This window comes from Lissotriton helveticus, chromosome 2_1 (assembly GCF_964261635.1).
Source record: "Lissotriton helveticus chromosome 2_1, aLisHel1.1, whole genome shotgun sequence".
NCBI lineage: Eukaryota > Metazoa > Chordata > Amphibia > Caudata > Salamandridae > Lissotriton > Lissotriton helveticus.
In genome coordinates, this window is record NC_136059.1 from 303,451,932 (window position 1) to 303,473,109 (window position 21,178).

Genomic DNA, 21,178 nt, shown 5'->3' on the forward strand with positions numbered 1-21,178 from the left:
TCGCTCTAAAGAAGGCTTTCCTGGTAGCTATAACCTCTGCCTGAAGAGTGAGTGAGCTCCAAGCTCTTTCTTCTAAACCTCCTTTCCTTCCTGTTGATCCAGACAGGGTGGTTTTAAGGACCCATCCTTCTTTCTTGCCAAAGGTTGTCACGCCCCTCCACATCGGGCAGAGCATCACTTTGCCCACCTTCTTTCCGCATCTTTCAAAAGAGGAAGAGAGGCTCCACCGTCTGGATCCAAAACGTGCGCTCTCGTTCTATCTGAAGCACACACAACCGTGTTGGGTGGATGACCAGCTCTTTGTTGGCTACGTGGGCATCAAAAAAGGTCGAGCAGTGCACAAACGAACCATCTCTCGGTGGGTGGTTCTGTGAATCAAAGCATGTTACTCGTTGGCCACGAAGGAGCCTCCTGTGGGGCTGCGGGCCCATTCTACCAGGGCGATGGCAGCCACTACTGCCTTGGGACGCGGCGTTCCCTTGCAGGACATTTGTCAGGCAGCTACGTGGGCCTCACCCATGTTAACAAGCATTATTGCCTTGACAGTCAAGTCTGGAGAGACGATTTCTTTGGCCGTTCTGTTCTCCGTGACTTTCTGGTGTAATCTTGTTCGCAGACCCACCTCCTCCGAGGTTGGTATTGCTGGGGTATCTATTCTAAGTTAAGGAATCTATCATTAACGTGTTTCTTTCTGACGCACAAGTTACTACTTGTGTAACCATATACCTGTAAGAGACATTAGTAAGTGATAGATTCCTTACTGCCCCACCCATCCTCCCCGTTTTGCATCTGATTTCTAGGGTAAGGTCACCCCTTTCAGGTCCCTAGTTTCATGGCACCCGTTGTCAGTTTCTTGCATGGCTCTGCGTTCCTGGCACGGAAAGTCATGTACAGAACTGACGTCAGCTCGCATGGGTGGCGCCTAAGTAGTCTCCATGAAGTTATCTCGGCGCTTATGACTACAGCGACAGACGCGGAGCCGCACGACGCCACCTAGCGACGCGCAGGGGTACTGCTGACGAAAAACTTTCCGGATCCAGTCTGACACCTGGGGATATTCTAAGGTAAGGAATCTATCACTAACTAATATCTCTTACAGATATATTGTTACACACGTAGTAACTTGTGCATTAATACCCAGGTTCTGAGGGACACATGGTTACCCCATTCACTCTAATGGTTCACTTTAATGGTGACCACTCCCCTTTGTTTAGACGATCCCCTTCTAAAGAAAGTTACACGTCCACCATTACAGTTAAAGCGCAGTATGTTGTCATACAAATGCTTTTTTTTGTTAAAGCGTCCCTGCCGCGCTCTGACTTATTGGTGTCTATGTCCTTTTCTTAAATGTGGCTTGTGTAAAGAAAGATGCGGCTGCCATTAAAGTAAAAGCGCGGTATGGGGCGCTTTTAAAAATAAAAAGCATTTTTTAAGCAGTATAGCACGTGCAGAAGTGCAGAGAGTATTTTTCAAAGATAAAGTGCAGCGTCCATGATCGGGCGCCTCGCTGTTATGGAAACAGGATGGGTTAGGGAGAACCTGACGTGCCTGCAAGAGCAGCTACATTAAAGACATTAACCCTATCCATGCTTATGACGAGCCCAGCTTGCCATGAGGTACAGTGGAGCTGTGCTCATGACGAGCTGGGCTCGTCATAACGGTCGCGGTCCGCCCACGTGTAATTGATTCCCCGCCTGTGCGGAAGAATCAATCAGTGGGAGGAGTCGTGACGAGCACAGCTCGTCACGAGCTCCGCGGCCTCCTCCCCCCTCCCCCGCGCCCTCCTCACCCCTCCCCCGCGCCGTGGGGGAATTACCCCCGCGGCGAAGGGGTTAAAGGAAGTAGTACTCCCAGACTGTAGCTAAAACAGACTGTGTAACAACACATGTAAAAAGTCCAGTCCTCATGAGAGGTTACAAATTCAGACAATGCATTACTAAGGCAGCACCAGCAACCCTTTTAACAAATCAAAAGTAACCATTTAGAAAGGACAGTAACAGGAGGCAATTGAAAAAATGGGCAGAGAGTGGGGGCGGAGCTTCAAGTCCATACCTGAATACAGCATGCCTCTCAGAGCAGCGCATGCGCTGCCAAGGCTTGGCCTAAAAACAAATACTCTCACCGAGTATTCTGGGCTGTAGCTTCACTTTCCCATTAGTGTTGTCGAACTGAAGGTAACTGGCACAACACTGGATTAGCTGACAACTGTGTATGAGCCATAAATGGGCTTGTAGGTCTAAATTTCGGGAGGGCTGACACTGGGTTTCATCTCTCTAAGATTCATATCAGTAATTCTGGTAAGTATTATGCCCTGCTGCTAAGGCAGATAATTGTTTTTGTTGAAAATAGGAAAATCATTTCAATAAGTTTCTTTAGTCATTTCTGTCTTTCAAACAATTCCACCTGTATCATGTATAAAACAACCACTGTACATATACTGCATTGAAAAGCTGTACATTTTCAGAGAAGCTTAAAAGCAACCAAGATAATACGCCATATCTGTAAAACGTGAATCTTCTAAATGTTTTGTTGCAGATCACAAAAGGGGCATGACGTTAAATTTATCAAATACAGGACGTCTAATCACGGCGTCCACTGTTGACCAGACTGTGTTTTCCTGGGCAGACCCTCCCCCCCCTCTTATCTGTAGCGGTTCTGGAAACTTTAGAAACCAGCTAAATAGCACTATTAAGGCCTCTTAAAAACTATTGCTTCCAATTCAAGGACAAAGGTAAACAGATGCTGGAAGGAAGGGGAGGTCTCCAGTACCGCCTTACAATTGAAAAAGATGCTGGTGACGTGGCCCGGCTTGTAAAGCCCTCTGAAGCTAAGCCTGTGGCAGAGCGCATTTTAGTTCGAGCCTGGGCAGTGCAGGCGCTGCTTTGCAAGGCATGCTGTATCCAGGTATGGACTTGAAGCTCTGCCTACCCTCCGCCCATATTTTTCATTGGCTTGTGCCATATTCCTTTGGAAACTGTGGCTTTTCATTGGTCAATAGGCTTATTAGCCCCTCCTTAGTGCCACCTGGTCTCATTTTGTAGCCTCCCTGAGGACATCCTCTTTCACAAATGTTGTTGCTCGGTAGGCCTTAATTACAGCCTCCGAGCACTATTTTGTTTAATCGATTTCACATGCCTGCTGTTGCAAGTCAAATCAACATGCGCACTTCAAACCAAAGTGGCCACTACTGATTGCTGCCAAACAGTAGCAGTGACGCACTAGCCCCGCCCCCACACTCCATTCACTGGCAGAGATTACAAAATAAAATGGTCATAAAATCATTTTATTAACTTTTTGTTTTTCACACTTTCTGCGCAGTAGTGTTGTGGAGGTGACGCTCCTCTGCTCCTAGGGAGGAACCGCCACTGTCAAGCTGCATGGTTACTTGATTCATATCTTGTTAGACCTCTATAGACACCAATACAAAAGGGAGACATTTTCTGAACCTGCAGCCCCATCCGAAGACCTGGAATATCAAATATGGCCAAGTTAACTCTCCTATGATGCCTATGTCTAAAGACAGTAAGGCTACCATATATGATGATCCAGTAGACCCAGAGCATTTTTTTATGCTTTCAAGTCATCAAAAAATGAAATATTGAGGCACACTGTACTGGCCACAACCCACATCCAGTCCTTTCAAACCAACGGTCTCTTTTCGCTGCATCGACCCTCTGATGCTACCGCCAGACACGGCTGTTGATGTTTGGATAGATAGTTTTCACAAGATGGTGAACCTTTATGGAAGAGGGAGAAATCCAGATTGCCACTGAAGTCCGAATTGCTTGAGAGATGCCTCGCTGAACTGCACAGATGACTTTGGACTGGGTTGTTTCTTGCTGGCAGGACATCCTGGAGAGCACTGCTCTATACCCTGGTGCAGCGCCCGCTTCCTCAATAGACATATTTTCATGGTTCTGGTAATCAAAGGTGCTGTTTTTGCCCTATTAAAGTTATTTGAAGTTTTCTTACTCACTGCTATGTCCTAGACTTGTCTGTGTTATCTGTCCTCCGTGCTTCTGCAGCTGTTACTATCATTTGTGACCTTCCATCGGTGATGGTTAGAGTGCTAGGGTCCTGGGGGGCTCTTGGAGAAAAGGTTGGAAGTGAGTGACTTGTCTCTTTTCTTCTATCACACTTCTTTCTTCCTCATCGTCCACTCACTCCTGCCTTTGGATTCCTGTTGATCACTTCCTGCTTCCTTGATAATTCGTTGACACTGACATGTGTGCCCTGCAGCCCATGTCTGGCCATGGAAGGTATTTTGTCTGGCAAAGCACCACAGTACCATCTTGTTAGACCCAGCATTTTTTGACCGGCTGAGATGCATCAAAGCCAATCAGAATCCACCAATCTAAATAGGATGAGTACGATATACTTGTCCATAACCTGTGCTCACCCTCTGATAGCTTGACTCCGAACTGTTAGGCTTCTCCTCAGGGCTTGGGTGTAAAGTATTGGCACAACACCACCCCTCGAAAATGACTGCGTACACTTCAAAAAGACTCCACACCATATGTATAAAAAAACTTGACTTTGCATTACACACACTGAAATCAAAATGTGATCCACATTGTATATACACACTGCAGTTATATGCAATTGTCAAACTTCTCTATTGAAGTCAAAACGAAACACACATTGTATATACACTTTACAGTTATATGCAATTGTTGGACTATTCCATTGCAGAAAGGTCAAACCATCACCAGTCCCTGACTGTGCCTCCTGACCCAGTCCCCCAGTCCATCAACTCCACCAGCCAGTGATACACGTTGCCCCGGCTGGCGCCCTGTTGTCTAGACCACCTAACATGGAAGGAAACAGTTGCTTAGTTTCGTCCATTCTGATTAGACCTTCAGCTGCCCGATGGCCCCTGCACGAGTGCGAGCTCACTATTCCCACCTTAGACAAAAGGCTGTGACCCAGAAATCTGGCATGCTTTCACGTCTGGAGAAATATTTTCCACTCAAGCAGAGGTGAGACCTGTATTAGACCACCGACAGTCAGCTGTACATGTCTACAAGGCACACGAAAGCCCTCAGGTCTTGTCACAGTGTTTTCCACAGCAATGCACCTGGTGGCGTTGATCAATGGAGTCTATGACCTCAAAAAAGTCTCTGCTCCCGGCTCAGGATCCACCAACTCCCCTCAGACATCACAGGCTCTGCAGTGCAAGCTTGCACAGGTCCCCTGGTTGCAAACACCGGTCCCTCGTAATCCGCAAGCTTTGCCAGCACTCCTCGTATTCCTCATGTCCTGACAACTCAGATGGCTGCTGATCTTTGCGTGCACACTCCTCTTGCACTCTTGCAGGGTGAAAGGATTGTGCATGTCTGGACGGTCCATGTCCCAATCCTGATCACTTCCACCTGTCTCCGCTGCACCCGTATGGTCCTTATGATCTTGTGGGGACCGTGAGATCATTCATGTCACAGGGATCTCGGATGCAGGAGGCCAGCTCACCGGCCCTTGGAGAGTACTTCGAGACCCAGGCCACAACAGTTGGCACTAAGCTGCCAGCAAGCAAAGTCAAGGCAAAATCCACCAAGTGATAGTCCCCTTCCTGGAGCCCGACATGCTCAAAGCCACCACAAGACTGTGGATGGTCCAGTTGCATTCCATCCTGCCCTAATGATTCCCTGTGTCAGTGTTCCAGTATAGAACAATCGTAGTATGGTTCCAAATCCAAAAGTGTCTCTACACTCTGAGCCCGAAGCCCCAGTAGTTATACCCACCATGGCCTTTGAAGATACAATCAGTTTAAAAGGCCACCTTTGAAATGCACCGACCATCTTCAAATTTTGTCCTGTCTGCCATTCTACTCTGGGAGGCTTGATCACTATCTTTAGTGGGGCCAAGACCCTGCCCCTTGGAATGTAGGTGCCAATTCCACCCCCATGTAACCGTCCCAGAAAGGCCCCTCGGAGTCAGAGGTCTGCAGTTTTCAGTGAACCCCTAGTTTATTACCTTCTATCAGGAATGCACAGATGTGGCTGTCACCTTAGCACCCACTTGTGAATTAGGCGACAAGCCGCCAGATGCACAGAGCCACAAGCATCGAAATGCCCATTTCCCAAGGTGACATTTCCATCACTGTAATGGCAAATCCCCTCCCTCTACTGGAGAGGATTTATCATAATGAACTCATCAATACCAAACAATATACTGTTATTATTCTGCCCATAGAAAATAATGCTCGATAAACTTTCCCTACACCCCCTCTTCCTAATCCAGTGCTAGAAGCAGGCCGCATAGTACTGACCATGCCATCTGGTGTCATTCATGACTCTTGCATGTAACGCATACACACACACACCTCCCAACCTCTTCCCAACACTGCACCACGTCGTCAGGGAGTACTCTGATATAGCAGGAGATATGCAGAACCTTGGAACTTAGCTTTTTAAATGCCAAACAGAGTAACAGTAACCCATGCTCACAGGCCCCACCAGGGCAAACCTGTGGCACAATGGACGAGCTACCTCCGTGGGTGGCACAACCAGTGTGGCAGGCCCTCTGAGGCACATTCAAGATACAACCCACGCGTATAGCTCTCACCCCCTGACATGGGTCTTACAGCTAACTCAAATCAGCCAATCATATATACACTGTTCCACAGTGTGTATATGATGAGCACAGCGCTTTGGCACTGCATTTTAGTGCCAAACGCGCTCCAGTTCAAAGGCTAGCATCCAGTTCAGCGGAAAACTGGGAAGGAGAAAACCAAAAAATTGAGGTAAAGCACCCTAGAAAGGGTCCATTCACAACACATGGTACATTTCGAACACCAGTCGGATGTATTTTTATTATAGGCCTGATTCCATCTGGGGTACAGAATAGAGATTCAACCCACAAATAAGTTAGTGTTGGTACCCTATTTGTTAGAGAAGGTTCCGCTGTACACATTTTGTCCTTAATTGCCTCTGACGGTATTTTACTGACCCATGCTTGCCCTTGCTCGTTTTTGGTTACATAGTCGCTGATCTAGTGTGCTAGCCATACTTGGAACACTTCTAGACTTCTACTGCCCATTACATCAGCAGATAGGACTTCCTCACTTAGTTCCAAGACATTGCAAATATTTCCCAGGATGTGTATGGCCTATCATACTAACTGAAACACTATTGCTGGTCGGATTACCAAGGCTACAGATGTTGCCTTGATTTAGAAGGTCCAGTTGTTAGACGTAGAATTCAGTGCAAATGGGTGGGGTTTATGAGTAGTAACTGTACTAATGGACCAGACTCCCAAGGTGAGGAGTTGACCAATAACTCCAGAAATTGTAGTGATACTTTTCTTATCCTTCCTTACAGACTGTTTATTTATTTATTTATTTTTTGCACTTATAATGCGCGCAGATACCCACAAAGGGTTTCCCGGCGCAACAGATGTAAAAGCTGAAAAACACCAAAAAGCGCAGAAAACAACCCATTAGAAGCCTGCAATTATTTATCAAAAAGCCAGGTTTTTACACCTTTCTTGAAACTGGTAAGATTTACCTCCTTACGCAGGGCTAAAGGCAAAGAGTTCCAGAGAACTGGTCCCAGATGGGAGAAAGACTTTCCCCCCATACGGGCCAGTTTAAATCTAGGAACCACAAAGTTGCACTATTAGTCCGATTTGAAAGGCAGACCCAATCTAGACACAGTCATGACAATTGGATCAGTGTTTGGACCTAACACATGTAAAAAGTCATTTATCTTCTGTCTGTCCCATGTTCTCACAGAATTTGACTCCAATAAATGTGTCTTAGGTGGGAACCGAAATTTGCCTAGCATTGTAATGGTAAGTTTCAATTCTATTAAGGACACGGAGGCGAGGATTATGCTTTTTACCTTCTTCGCTGTTTATTCCACAAAACTCACAGCAGCCAAAAAGCAATAACGTAAGCCCTACACCTCAAAACAAAGGGTATGGGCTAAATAGAACTCAAAATTTCCATCAAACTACAAGTCCCATGAGTAACATTAGAGCAGTCCATAACATAGTCCTTTCTTAGTGTCCACTGCAGCTAGGTAAGGCGCCCTTCTCATGACCACTTCCTCTTTCTTCGCGCGAGTCACGCTATGATGTCACTGGTCCTGCTTTGCGCCATCGTTTCCTATGAAAGACATACAACAGCGCCAGCGGTGAAAGGCCAAACGTTCCTGTGCATAAACTCAAGCATCATTCTGAAAACACGTTAAGCCTCATAACCACAGAAACTGGAAAACCTGAGTACTTACTGCAGTACGGGCGGGTTCGTCTCCGCAGGTGGCTCGGGAGGGATAATCCTCGCCTCCGTGTCCTTAATAGAATTGAAACTTACCGTTACAATGCTAGGCAAATTTCGATTCTATGTCAGGACCGGAGGCTTCAGATTATGCTGGTTTAAAGCTTACTTACCACCAAATTCGCAATATCCACCACCGGTTTGAAGTAAAACCGCTTGAAGGTGGAGTCAGAGGACCAGTCCGCTGCACGCATCAAGTCCTCTAACCGGGCACCCAAGGAGAATGCCTTTGAAGCCATGGCCCTCCTTGCTGAGTGGGCACCGAATTGCTTCGTATCTATACCTGCTTCCTGCATGATCCACCGTACCCATCTGGCGATGGTGGGTGAAGAGACAGCCTTGTGCGGCTTTCGCAGCGCGATTAGCAACTGTCGCTCGCCCGGAGGGCGAAGTTTAAGAGTTAAGTCCCCGTAAGCCTTCAAACATTGAACCACACACAGTTTGGGAACGTCCACAAAATACGGATAAGAAATCGTCCTTAATGCACATTTCGTGCGGCACCCCAACGTGAAGACTACCCCGTCCGGGGAAAAAACCCTCGCCGAGACATCCAAGGCGCGTACATCCGATACCCGTCTGCATGAAACCAGACACAAGAGCATGGCCAACTTCGCTGAAAGTTCTTTCAAAGACAGATACTTGTTCGGCTGCCATGACAGGAAAAGATTAAGGACTAAGTTAACGTCCCAAAGAACCGAGTACCGAGGTTCCGGAGGCAAAGAGAGGCGAATCCCTCTCAAAAGTCTGCAAACAAAGGGTGTTCTCCTAACGGTACAACCGCCACCGGCTGGTGGCCTGCTGAGATTGCTGAACGCATTGGGTTTACCGTACGGTAGGCTAGGCCAGCCGAGGCTGATTCCGCCAAAAAATTCAACACCGGTACGACGTCCGCGACCAAGGGATCCAGGTCTCGTCGAAGACACCAACAGGACCATTTATTCCAGGCGGAGCGGTAACGCTTAGTCGTGCTACCTGCCCATGCCTTTGAGAGGAAACTTTCAGCTGGTCTCGAAAGCCCTGGGAGCAACCAACGTCGCCCGAAAGCCTCCATGCCATGAGGCGAAGAGAGCTCTGAATTACCAGATGGTGGGGTTCTCTGTCCACGTTGAGAAGAAGTCGCGGAAACCGGGGGAGTAGGATTGGAGAATCCCAAGAAAGTTCCAGAAGAACTGGAAACCAGACTTGCGATCTCCACCAGGGAGTCACCATGACCACGTCCACTCGCTGGCGGCGAAGATGGACCTCCGCCCTCACCATCATCGAAAACGGGGGGAAGGCGTAAGACTTCTCTCCACTCCAGTCCTGAAGGAAGGCGTCTGTGGCCTCCGCCAGGGGGTCCGGCCTCCAGCTGAAAAAACGCGGGAGCTGGTGGTCGAGACGGGATGCAAAGAGGTCCACTGAGAAAAGGCCCCAAAGGTCGTCCAACCACCTGAAAACCTTCGGATCCAGCTTCCACTGACTGGAATCCCTCAGGTGTCGGGAGTGCCAATCCGCCACGTGGTTGTCTTGACCTGGCAAGTATTCCGCCGTTACTGACACATGATGCGCCAGGCAGTAATCCCAAAAATCTTTCGCCAAGTCCGCCAGAGCCTTGGAACGAGGGTCGCCCAGGTGGTTCACATAACGCACCGCGGAGATGTTGTCCATGCGAAGCAGGACGCAGGAGCGAACCGTGTCTTTGGTCCAGCAGCGCACCGCGAAGGACCCCGCCAACAGCTCCAAGCAGTTGATGTGCAGCTCCTGCTCCCCGGATGACCAGGCGCCGCCTGTGGAAAACTCTACACAGCGGGCGCCCCAGCCGGCTCTGCTGGCATCGGACTCTATCACCAAGCCCGGGACCGGTCCAAAAATTGCTCGGCCGTTCCAAGCTTCCATATGGGCGAGCCACCAGGCCATTTCCTCCTTCGCCTCGTCCGAAAGGGGAACCACCTGATCGTACGTCAGTCCCCGACGGAGATGGTGCGCCTTGAGGCGTTGAAGGGCCTGGTAATGAAGGGGCCCCGGGAAGCTTGCCTGGATGGAGGAAGACAGTAGTCCTACTACCCGGTCAATCTGTCAGAGAGATGTGTGGGACCTTGAGATCGCCTGACGAAGAGTGTGGCGAATCTTCCCTAACTTCCTGGAAGGAAGGCTCAGGGTGCACTGCACCGAGTCCACGGTAAAACCGAGGAACACCACCGATTGAGCAGGGGTGAGAATTGACTTTTCGCCGCTGACCACAAAACCTAGCCCTTGGAGCAAGGATACAGTCTGCCGTAATTGAAGGGTCAACTTCACAGGGCACTGAGCCATCAACAGGATGTCGTCTAAATAGACAATCATCCGAATTCCTTGGCTCCGCAAGAACTCTACCGCCGGAGGGAGGAGCTTGGTGAAACACCAAGGCGCAGAGGAAAGTCCGAATGGAAGTGCCGTAAATTCGAAAACCTGGCCCCTCCATTGGAATTGCAGAAAACGCCGATGCGGAGGGTGAATAGGGACCACCAAGTACGCATCTTTCAGGTCCAGCCGGACCATCAGATCGTTCGGGAGCAACACATCCCGCAAAAGATGGATTCCTCCATCTTGAAGTGCCGGTAAACCAACCAACCGTTGAACTCTTTGAGGTTGATTACCGGACGCTTCCCTCCATCTGCCTTGTCCACTAGAAACAAATTGCTCAAAAACCCTGCCGGGTGTCGTGTCGAATAACAAATGGCGCTTTTGCGAAGTAAGTCCGAGACTTCTTCGTCGACTAGTTGTGCATCTGCCTGAGAGAAAACGATAGGAAGAGGAGGCCTGTTTTGGCGGGGCCGGTCGTAAAACTCCACGTGAAATCCGCGCACGGTCTGTAAGACCCATGCGTCCGACGTGATTGCGGCCCAGGCCTCTGGAAACAAGGCTAACCTCCCTCCTATGCGGACCTGGTCCGCCGATATAACACTGACCGTTGGAATTGTTCCCAGCGGAATTCTTGAATCCATCACGTCCTCGGAACCGCTGTCCTCTGGTGGGATAGAAGGTGTTGTAATTTTGCGAAGCGTTGTATTGTCCTCGCCCGGAGCCTTGGTTCTGTTGGTTGCTTGCTGACCACCACGGCCGGTCACGCGGCGCCCACCGCGACCGTCCCCCCTGGAGAAACATTGCTGGAAGACCTTTTTAATACTTGTCTGGGCCCTATCCAGGGACGTGAAGGTGCTGACAAACTTCCCCAGCTCTTTAATAAAAGGATCGCCGAAAAGGCCACCCTGGGCCACTGCCCCTGCCTCCGAAGAGGCCAGATCGCCAGTTTAGGGTCCAATTTGATTAAGAGAGACCTCCGGCGCTCTGTTTACAGGGCACAATTCGCGTTACCCAGGAAAACTACTACTCTTTGCTCCCAGTTAGACAGGACCTCAGGGGAAATGGCACCTGACACCTTCGCCTCCTCTGCCATGTCCAGGATTTTTGTTATCAGACCGATGGCATCCAAAAGCTTATCCTGGCAGGAACGCCAGGAGCGATCAATCCCTTTGCGAGGATCTTTAACGAACTTCGCCAAAAATGTGACCATCTTAGGATCTAATTCCGGCGTCAGGGCAACCTTCCCCTCCAACGTAGGCCTGGGGCACTCCCCGCGCAGACAACTCCTCGCTTCCTTTTCTAGGGGCTTGCGGAGGTGGCCCGTGTCGAACTTCGCCACCTTCTCCCCAGGAGTCCAACCAGCCGACCGCGGATGCATAATTTCATCCGGGTCAAGCATGCCCGAACTATCCTGAGGTAGATCGACGGTAGAGCCTGAAGGCCGCCAAGAACGCACCGACCCATCCTCGTCGTCCGTGTCTGCCGGTGAAGCCGCACCCGAGGATAAGGGAACCGACCCTGTGGACCCCGAAGGACCCGGGGTCTGTGGAGGCGCAGGGGTCGGCTCGGTCGCCTTGGCCAAGAATGCATTGCGCAATCGCTCAAAGGCGTCCTTGTCCACACCCTGCGGTGCACCAGACAACCCTTCCTACAAGGTTTCTTAGGGGCTGGGGGTTCACTCCCTACCGGGGCTGGTGTCGTACTAGAGATCCCCAAGTGAGCCTGCGTCACCCTCTCGCACTCCTGAATAATTTGTGCGGAGAGAGGCTCCTCCATGGGCCCTACAATTTCCGTTACACACCTGTATATAGAACTGTCTACTGCATTGTAGAATTCATCGTCAGTCAAATAACCCTGAGACTCCTCTTCCTCATAATATTCGTCTCCCATAGCTGCAACCTGTATGGCCCAAACCACAGTACCGCAAAATTGGAGAAAGACCAGGTGGGGGCAGCTCGATGAGCAGGGTAGCAGACAGTAGCCTGTGCAGTATTCCAGTAGCAGACCTAGGCTGCCAAAATTTAAGGTCTGGCAAAACCGGAATATGGAGGGGGGCACCCTACCCCTAGCGCGCAGACCCTCTGAAACAGACCGGGTCACTGCCACCTCCCTGCGCGCCAGCAATGAATGCAGGAACAAAAACAACGAGGTGCCCACCAATCGCCCGCAGGCAGCAACGCGGTTAGACCGCAGTACAGACCCCAACTGGGGCGTTTGTAATATATTTCGGGGGCTGTTACAGACTCAGAATACTGAGCATCACGGTGAGGTGGCTGGGGAAGCTCCGTTGCAACGCTCTCCTCAGCGCGGTCTCCTTGACGAAAAGCCGCGCTGAGGAGAACGAGACGCTCAGGCTCCCCCTAGCGGCCGGAGGCGGCCGCTCGAGTAACTGGGAAATCGCGTAAAAGCACCGAATGCTCCCGCGACCGGTGCAGGGCTCTGAAAAGGAACTACAGAGCACAACACAACCCCCACAATCACAAATGAAATATAGTATAAACCAAAGTACCCCTAAACACCCCACAATATTAGACTAAAGTGAGGAGAGAGGCAAGATCACTTAACTGGCTGAGAAGCAGCGAAGAAAGAGGAAGTGGTCATGAGAAGGACGCCTTACCTAGCTGCAGTGGACATTAAGGAAGGACTATGTTATGGACTGCTATAATGTTACTCATGGGACTTGTAGTTTGATGGAAATTTTTTGTTCTGTTTAGCCCATACCCTTTGTTTTGAGGTGTAGGGCTTACGTTATTGCTTTTTGTCTGCTGTGAGTTTTGTGGAATAAACAGCGAAGAAGGTAAAAAGCATAATCTGAAGCCTCCGGTCCTGACATAGAATTGGAATCTGATCCTTCCCTTGATGGATGAAATTCTCTTGACGGATGTAATGATAATCATTGGGAATAATGCGAGATGTGCTTTTGGACCACAGCCTAATCGATGTATGGAGTCTACTTTATCCTAAGACTTAAATTACTCTTTCCACTCAAACTAACATGGCACATTGTTGCGGACTACCTCTTCATTAACTTGGATAGGTTGCACAGTTACGTGCCTGTCTGTTGCATGCTACATAGAAGGCTACCGGAATACTCCTATAACTGGAATTGGATATGGGCTGTATAACATTCTCACTACTCCCACCCAATCTGCTTGAATGATGCAGGAAAAAAATACAGCCACCCTGATGACAAGAAGGTTCTTAAGTCAAATAGTTAGGTGTTTAGAGAGAGGATTGAGGGTTAAATCTCAGCCTCAAATGTCGTGGGCTGCTGGAAATGTGGCCTTGGTTTGTCTCATGATGGAGCTCAACTAGTGCAAGGAAATAAGTTGGTGTGTAGAGAACCACATTAGAAAACATGTTGGGGATCTTATTGATGGGTACAATAAATTGCAGATCCATTCGCTCCACTGCCAACTGATCACAAATAATCTGGCCCTTAACCCCTTCTTTACCACCCAGGCCGAATGTGTTCTGATTAACTTTTAGCAACGTCACTGAGAAAACCGCTGGAAGATATTGACTTTTCCGTAGCGCCAGAGGGAATCGCGGATTGTAGTTGCAGCCATACTAGAGTGACTGCTTAATCAGGCTGTTCATACACCCAATTGAGGTCTAAAGCCTTTACCTCTCCTTGCTGTATAGCTCTGATGCAGCAGATGAGACTGAAGAGTTGAATTTCTGGGGCTCCTCTTCTCTCCCATCTCTACCTCCGAAGCGTAGACAACTCTTACATGGTGAGATTACAGAGATATCAAATGCAATAGGATCACAGCCCACATGTAAGGCTCCTGACGAGGATGAATTGCTGAGTGCATTCTATAAAACTGTAAAGGAACCTCTGCCCCCCCCCCCCCATACTTTATGCAGTATTCAAGGAGGTAGAGGATATGGTCTCTCTCTGTCATCTCATGTGTTTAGTTAATGTAGATGATAAAATCTTGGGCTAATAATATACTGGCTGCCAGACTGCGATTGGTCATGCCTTCCAGGTTACATGAGTCCTAGGTGTGTCTTGTTCCGATCGAGCCTCTTGGAACCATATGTGCTGCTGGTCCATGTCTGTGGTGGGCATGAGACTATCTGGGAGAGGCACTGGTGGTCTCTCTTGATGTGGAGGAATCTGTTCTAAAGTGAGGCTCTTTATATGACTTCGCAAAAAGCTTTTTTCAAAGTTCAAATGACTCTACCAAGAACCAATGACCCAAATGAATTACTGTGGTTTTTTTTAATCCCGTCCATTACCAATCAGAAGGGGTATGCATCAACGCTACCGACGCCTACCTTTACTCCTTATAGCACAGGGACCTCTATCAGTTGCACTTCACCATTGTGAAGGCTTTGTGGGCATACCTCCATGCCACGGTCTGACTAGATTGTTTCCCTGCACAAATGATATATTGATGACCACTGTTGACCCTGAGAAATGGTATTCGTAATCTCGACCTTTTCATTTTTCTCTGGCTATAAGATCAGCTGGGATAAATGGGATGCATTACCCAGGTGCAGGACGAGGGGCAGTCTAGGGGCACATCAGGTGATTTTATACTGAAAAGCCTTAAATCTTTGGGCATTTTTCTCAGTAGGGCCTGGAAAACATAGTAGGTGCTAATGTAGATCCTTTATTTTCCGAAACCCTAATGATGTGTCTCACTGGAAACATCTGGACCTGATCCCAGGTGATAAAATATTAACACTGCTCAAAAATTGAATTTTGTCTATGGCATGGTACCTTTGCAGGTATGCTAAAACACATTGTCTAAAAATGATTCACTGGTGAAATCATCCGTATAGGATGGTTATAGACCTAGACTTAAACCTGATGAACTACACGTTCCTACGACTGTGGGCGACTTCCCTACTCCGCACTCACTTCCTGGCTCACTGGCATGCAGACACTCACAAGTGTGGTGTCTTCTTCTTTCATCCGGTGATTTGAAGTGGTGCGTGCTCCTGCATTATATAACATTGCAGGGGATGGCTTTGACCTATGTACCGTATGCCTCCTTTTTTCACGCCAGCATGTCCCTTTGGCTTAATGCAGGTATCAGGATGGGTGACAAGCCGGGTCAGTGGTCCAGGTGTTTTTTTTTTTAAGGTTATCATTTGTATTGTACAGATGTTCAAGAATGGGAGGCTCACATATTTTAATTTGCTACTAGCCGAATAGGAGTTAGATGGCTTATGTGGGTGGCAATATTGTAAATGTATGCATTGCATAATCAGTTGGCTAGAATCACGAACAATAGCTATAGCCCTTCTAATCTCTCTGATCTGGAAGTACACCGCAACAAGGGTATCTTAACACATTGTCTTCGTGGAGAAATTTTCCCCAACATTGACCAAGGTGTCAAAAGGCAGAGCATGCGACCACAGGGAAGTATTACCCTGATGAGGATTGTTCCTTGCTGCTTGAAACACATAAGCAGCTTCTTAGGGAAGCAACATTGAAATTCATGCCCTTCAAGATGCTCCCTATTCAGTACTGGGCCTCTGAGAGATTACAGAAGGCCAAACTACTCCCCGACTCGCGGTACTGCTGAACAATTTTCTGATACAGGTTACGTGGCACTGCCACAATTTGGGTCACTTTTGGGCAGATGTCGAAAGCCACCGAGATTACATTGCCTGATTAAGCTCATCTCGCATCCTGCATTAAATTACAGATCTGCTAGTTTTTTCTTGTTGCCGGCATAGAAGGCTAGTTACTTCACTAGTGACAACCAAACTATGTGCTGTCCATTATTGCAGAAGCCAACCTACATGACCATGGCAGAATGATCCGCTGATATTTCTCACTTTGTCTCTTGTGAACGGAAAGGATCTGTGATTCCTTTGGCAAGAATAGAGGTCTCCATTGCCCGCGCCGCCATAGGTCTCCTAATACTGCTTGTGGTTGAGTCTGTTAAAGAAGGCCCTAGGTCCCATAGTTATATGCCTATTGATTGTTGATGGAGCCACATACTGACAGGCTCGACATATGCTGCTACATCGTGATATACATTGGCCTCATTTTACAACTGTGTCTAGATCACCAAGTTTAGGACACCTACTTTCTATGTTGCGCCTCCTTAAATGTCTAATGGTGACCTGGGCAAACCCCCATTGGTGTGTATAAAGTTCATCCCTTGCACGCTCACCATGCTTTCCTTATGAGGTCCGTTTCTAATACTCCACATCCCTCCAATTTACACCAGGGCCCTGCCTGTGAAGCTCCCCTCCAGTACACTGCATTCAGCTTTGCTCGGGGCTCGGCCTTCTACCTTTTACTATTCCCTTTCCCATTCCTAATGTTTCCTGTTCTTTTCTGCTTTCATATTCTAGTGTTGAATTATGTTACTATAAGGCAACCGAGGAAAATGACTCCCAGCCTCCTACCCCCATTCCACCCCCACTCAAAGTCTGGAAGTGGCAAATCGCTTTAATTTGAGTGGAGTGGGCCCCTTGCAATGTTTGTGCCCTGGTGCCACAGCACCTGCTGCACTCTTGTTAGCGCCCGGCCGCCATTACTGCGAGATTGCAATCGCCTGCATGGTGAGGGGAAGTGCTGAGCACGAGACGGCGCGCTCCCTCCTTGCACAGCCCGAGCTGCGCATGACATGACGCTCTCCGCGGCGGTGTCTTGCGAGAATCCTTGACTTTCGCCCCCGAGAGTGTTATGTGAGGCTTTACTGTGCAATGTTCCGGAGTCATCAGAAGGGGTTTCCTGCATAGGTCTCAAATGACCCCTCTTCTGGAAAAAGATAGCTATTTTTAGCCAAAAATCTATTATTAAACCTTCTGACGCACCAGAACTCTCCCAGGCAGAGGTCACCGAAGGGATGTGTTTTCAATCCATTGATCTTTTTTTCTACGAGTTAATGCCACATTTAGACAGTTTGCAACGTTTGCTTTTAAGATAATTGTTTTTTAATCCATTTTTCACATTGATAAATTCATCATGTATACTATATGTAAAAGTAATTATTGCCTATATGGTCCATGTATTTTTTTTAAAATTATAATATGAATATATTTTCTTTCAGACGCTGAATCCAAAATGGAATGAGGAGTTTTATTTTCGAGTAAGTTAACTTTTTTCTCATTTGAGTAGTTGATAGAACATCTTGGTTATAAACTATAAAAGCTATTTTGTAAATTTGCAAATTACTTAAGAGTGTATTTTTGATCATTGCTTCGCTAATATTGGCGATTGCCTGTCATATACTAGCAACTAATGGTGTATATTACGTTTTTATTACAAGCAAATTGCCTAGTCAGTTTTGTCGGACCCCAGGGTCTCTGCATGTCCTAAGTCGGCTGATTGTGCTCGATAAGTAATTTCCGTTATGAAAAAACACGTTATCAAATCTATACTTTCACATCTTTGATACCACTTTGTAAGTCTTTCGCTTACGCCACGCCTTGTTCCCTGCTGCTTAATGAATGTGGACAAGGTTCAGCCTTATATGAAATAAACGCGAGGGGGAAGGCCGCACTCGCCTGTGTACTGAGAAGGCGCTTGCATCAAAGGTGGGCATGTGATATCTTAGTGTCCGTTTAATGGGTAATTCCTGACTGGACTACTTTAGTTAAAAGAATCATTTTCAAAAAATCATGTCACTCTCAAAAAAGAAATATTTTTACATCAAATTCGCAAAAAAATTGGCAGCGTTCTTTTTTTAATTTTGACTTAATTTCCGTTTTTGTCGTTATTTTGTTTTTCAGAAAACAAACCATTACAGTAGATTTATAAAGGAAGGGGGAGCAATCAGTTGACTCCGAATAGATACATATACAAGCTTGATAATACTCGACAAAGCAGCTTTATAAACAAATATTTCATACCGGTGGGGTGGGGAGCATGGGAAAGACTGACTTTTATGTTCTATCCACTTCGGGATTGTTACTCAGTGATTGGGGTTGAAGCAGCAAAGCAAGTGGTGCCTGTGCGAAGCGACCCAAATGCAGAAATCCGGGTTTGGAGGGTGGGCCTGCAGCTGGGGGACACGAGTGTGGCAGTCAAGTCGCAGGTAGGAGCGGGTAGAAGGGGCAGTACATGGAATGCATGCACCAGGGGCGTAGACTGTGGTGGCCAACTGATGAAACCAGCAGAACTGAAGGAGGCTCAGCAAATGGCAGCAGGGGTGGCATCACAGTGGAAAACACAGCGGAGCGTGTGTCGGATCAGACAGAGAAAGAGCGAGCAAGCCCTTCCCTGGCTCGGCAGCAACTGGTGCATGGTCCAAGAAGACAGAGTGGACAAATCCAGTGAGACCACATTGGGAACAGAGGACTGCAGGACTGTTCCGGTCACAGAACACTGCCATCTTATGAAGCACAGAGACTGTGTGGTTAGCCATTGAATAGCCATAGGCTTCACTGCGGTATGCGAGTTATAGGTGTTGGTTAACTTGTTGGGGGAGGGTGGAGGGACGGGGGTAAAACAGAATGTGCACAGAAGACGCCTTATTGTGCAAAAGGCGGGCCAGCTGGAATCAAGGACCATACTGACAAGGGTATACACTTTGTCACGGGATTAAATGAGGGTACTCTTGAGTTTCCCAATGGTTCAATGTTATTACCAAGTAGAGTAGTACTGGTTTATGGTAGAGTAGGAAAAGGAGAAAGTCTGTAGCTTTATGGACCAAACCTTGATGAGTCAGCCGCTACAGGAGATGTCTTAGGTTCCCATGGGAGTGGGAAGCACAAATCTGTGTCGTGCTCGGATTGCCTACACCATTTTGAGTTTGTGGCATTCATTGGGAAGAGGCATGAGGCACACACGTTACCATTCTCCTTTTACTACACCACTTTGGAGGAATGCCTTGCATACTAGGAAGGTCACAGTCTGCATCAGACTGGGGGACTTATTTTATTGGGCAAAGCATGAAACATTTTAGAGCTATAGTCTGAGTTCCATGTCCCATAACCTGAGTGCATTCAAGCCCTAGCCCAAGTGAAGCATGCCAATTAACTTGAGCCTTGATGGAACTAACGTTTTGCGTTATGCCACGCGGTGGTTTAGTACAGAGCTGAGTAGTTGTTCAAGGGGAACACCTGTGTGCTTTTCCAATGTGTACAAGGATTTGTTCAGAGGGGACTTTGGTCAACGTTTATATTGGCACAACAGAACTCTACCCAACTACTTTACTGCTGCTTTGCAACTTAGACGACTTGGAACCCAGAAACCATTCTGCAGCTGTTGTAAAGAACAAACCGCAAGATAGGATGCAGGAAAAGTAAATATAATGTAATATTTAATTTTGTAGAGCAGTTGCAGACCCATAAGAAGACCTCGGACCACAGGTTAAAAACCACTGAGTTGGATGATTTGCCATCGCCATGACTGTAGCAAAGTTAGGCGTTCTTTGTCAGTGGAGAGCAAATAATTTACAAGTTAAATGATCGCATGCCTATCTTTGACATGGTTTGGGGTGGTTTCTATCAGGCGTGACACTGTAGTGAGGCACGTGATCTAAAGTCGCTGCATAAGAACGTATAGAGTGAGTTTATGGTGATGCCCATAGAAAGATACTGGGCTGTGTAAGGTGAAGCAGTGTCTAATTCCATTCAACTACTAGACGCTAGTTGGGATGTTATTTTTCCACTTTTTTTTCTTTTCCGCTTTCTGTATACCTCGGGGGGTATGTACAAATGAATGTATCACCTTTATTATCTTGATAGTTGTTTTAGGTGGAAAATACGATGGGGAGGATCCCGGATCAAGGTGATTCTGGCATCACTTTACAACAATGCATGATAAAATGTGTAGAGACGTATGTGCAATGATTAGACTTCAGCTTCCTAAAATGACTTATTCTAGATCAGGGGTGTTTTTTTCTTTTTCTGACTGACAATCAAGTGTTTAGGATCACCAGCTCTAAAGGTCTTGTCTGTGACCTTTCACCCATCCCTATGATCAACTTGTTGATCAGACAGAACTTATCAAAAGCTAAAAGCACACAAACCTCTCAAACTCAACAGGAACAGCTGCACAATATGAAGCCTTATGTGGGCTTAAAGTAGTTCCCTTCGATTAGCAATTACTATGGAAAACAGCGTTCACAACGCATTCCATTGCAACGCAAGTCGTTACAACGACACGTTGTTACACTGCATGCCATTACAAGGCAAGTCGTTACAATGACTTGCTGTAGGGGGCAGAAGGTGTTGGATTTTTGGGATTATCAATCCAACGCCTTCCCTACTGTTGCACTACCTGGAGTTAGAATAATAAATTATACTATTCCAAACTCCAGCACCCCTTACAGCAAGTCGTAACGACTTGCGTTGTAATGGCAAGCGATGTAACAACGCGTCGTTGTAGCGACTTGCGTTGTAATGGCATGCGTTGTAAACACATGCGTTGTAACAAGTGCTATTCAATTACCACGCCTTGAGATGCTGTGGTATACCATTGGGTTATCATAATTGCATTTAATTGCTTATAGTAACCGTTATATATTTTTATGTTTGTTGCAGGTTAATCCCTCTAACCACAGATTGCTGTTCGAAGTTTTTGATGAGAATAGACTGGTGAGTGAACAGCACGTCAAGCAAAATTGTATTGTCGCATAATTGTATTCTGAGTTTCTCAGT

At 47.4% G+C, this 21,178-nt stretch overlaps 1 protein-coding gene across 12 annotated transcripts in view; it reads left to right on the forward strand.

The window, feature by feature from the left end:
* Window positions 1–21,178, forward strand: part of NEDD4L (NEDD4 like E3 ubiquitin protein ligase) — a 1,578,130-nt gene that overhangs the window by 697,312 nt on the left and 859,640 nt on the right. For all 12 annotated transcript variants that reach the window (XM_078674880.1, XM_078674887.1, XM_078674878.1 and 9 more), the window contains exons 4-5: window positions 17,623–17,661; window positions 21,062–21,115. In XM_078674880.1, coding sequence (XP_078531006.1) covers window positions 17,623–17,661; window positions 21,062–21,115 — 93 coding nt within the window. The remainder of the gene's footprint in view (window positions 1–17,622; window positions 17,662–21,061; window positions 21,116–21,178) is intronic.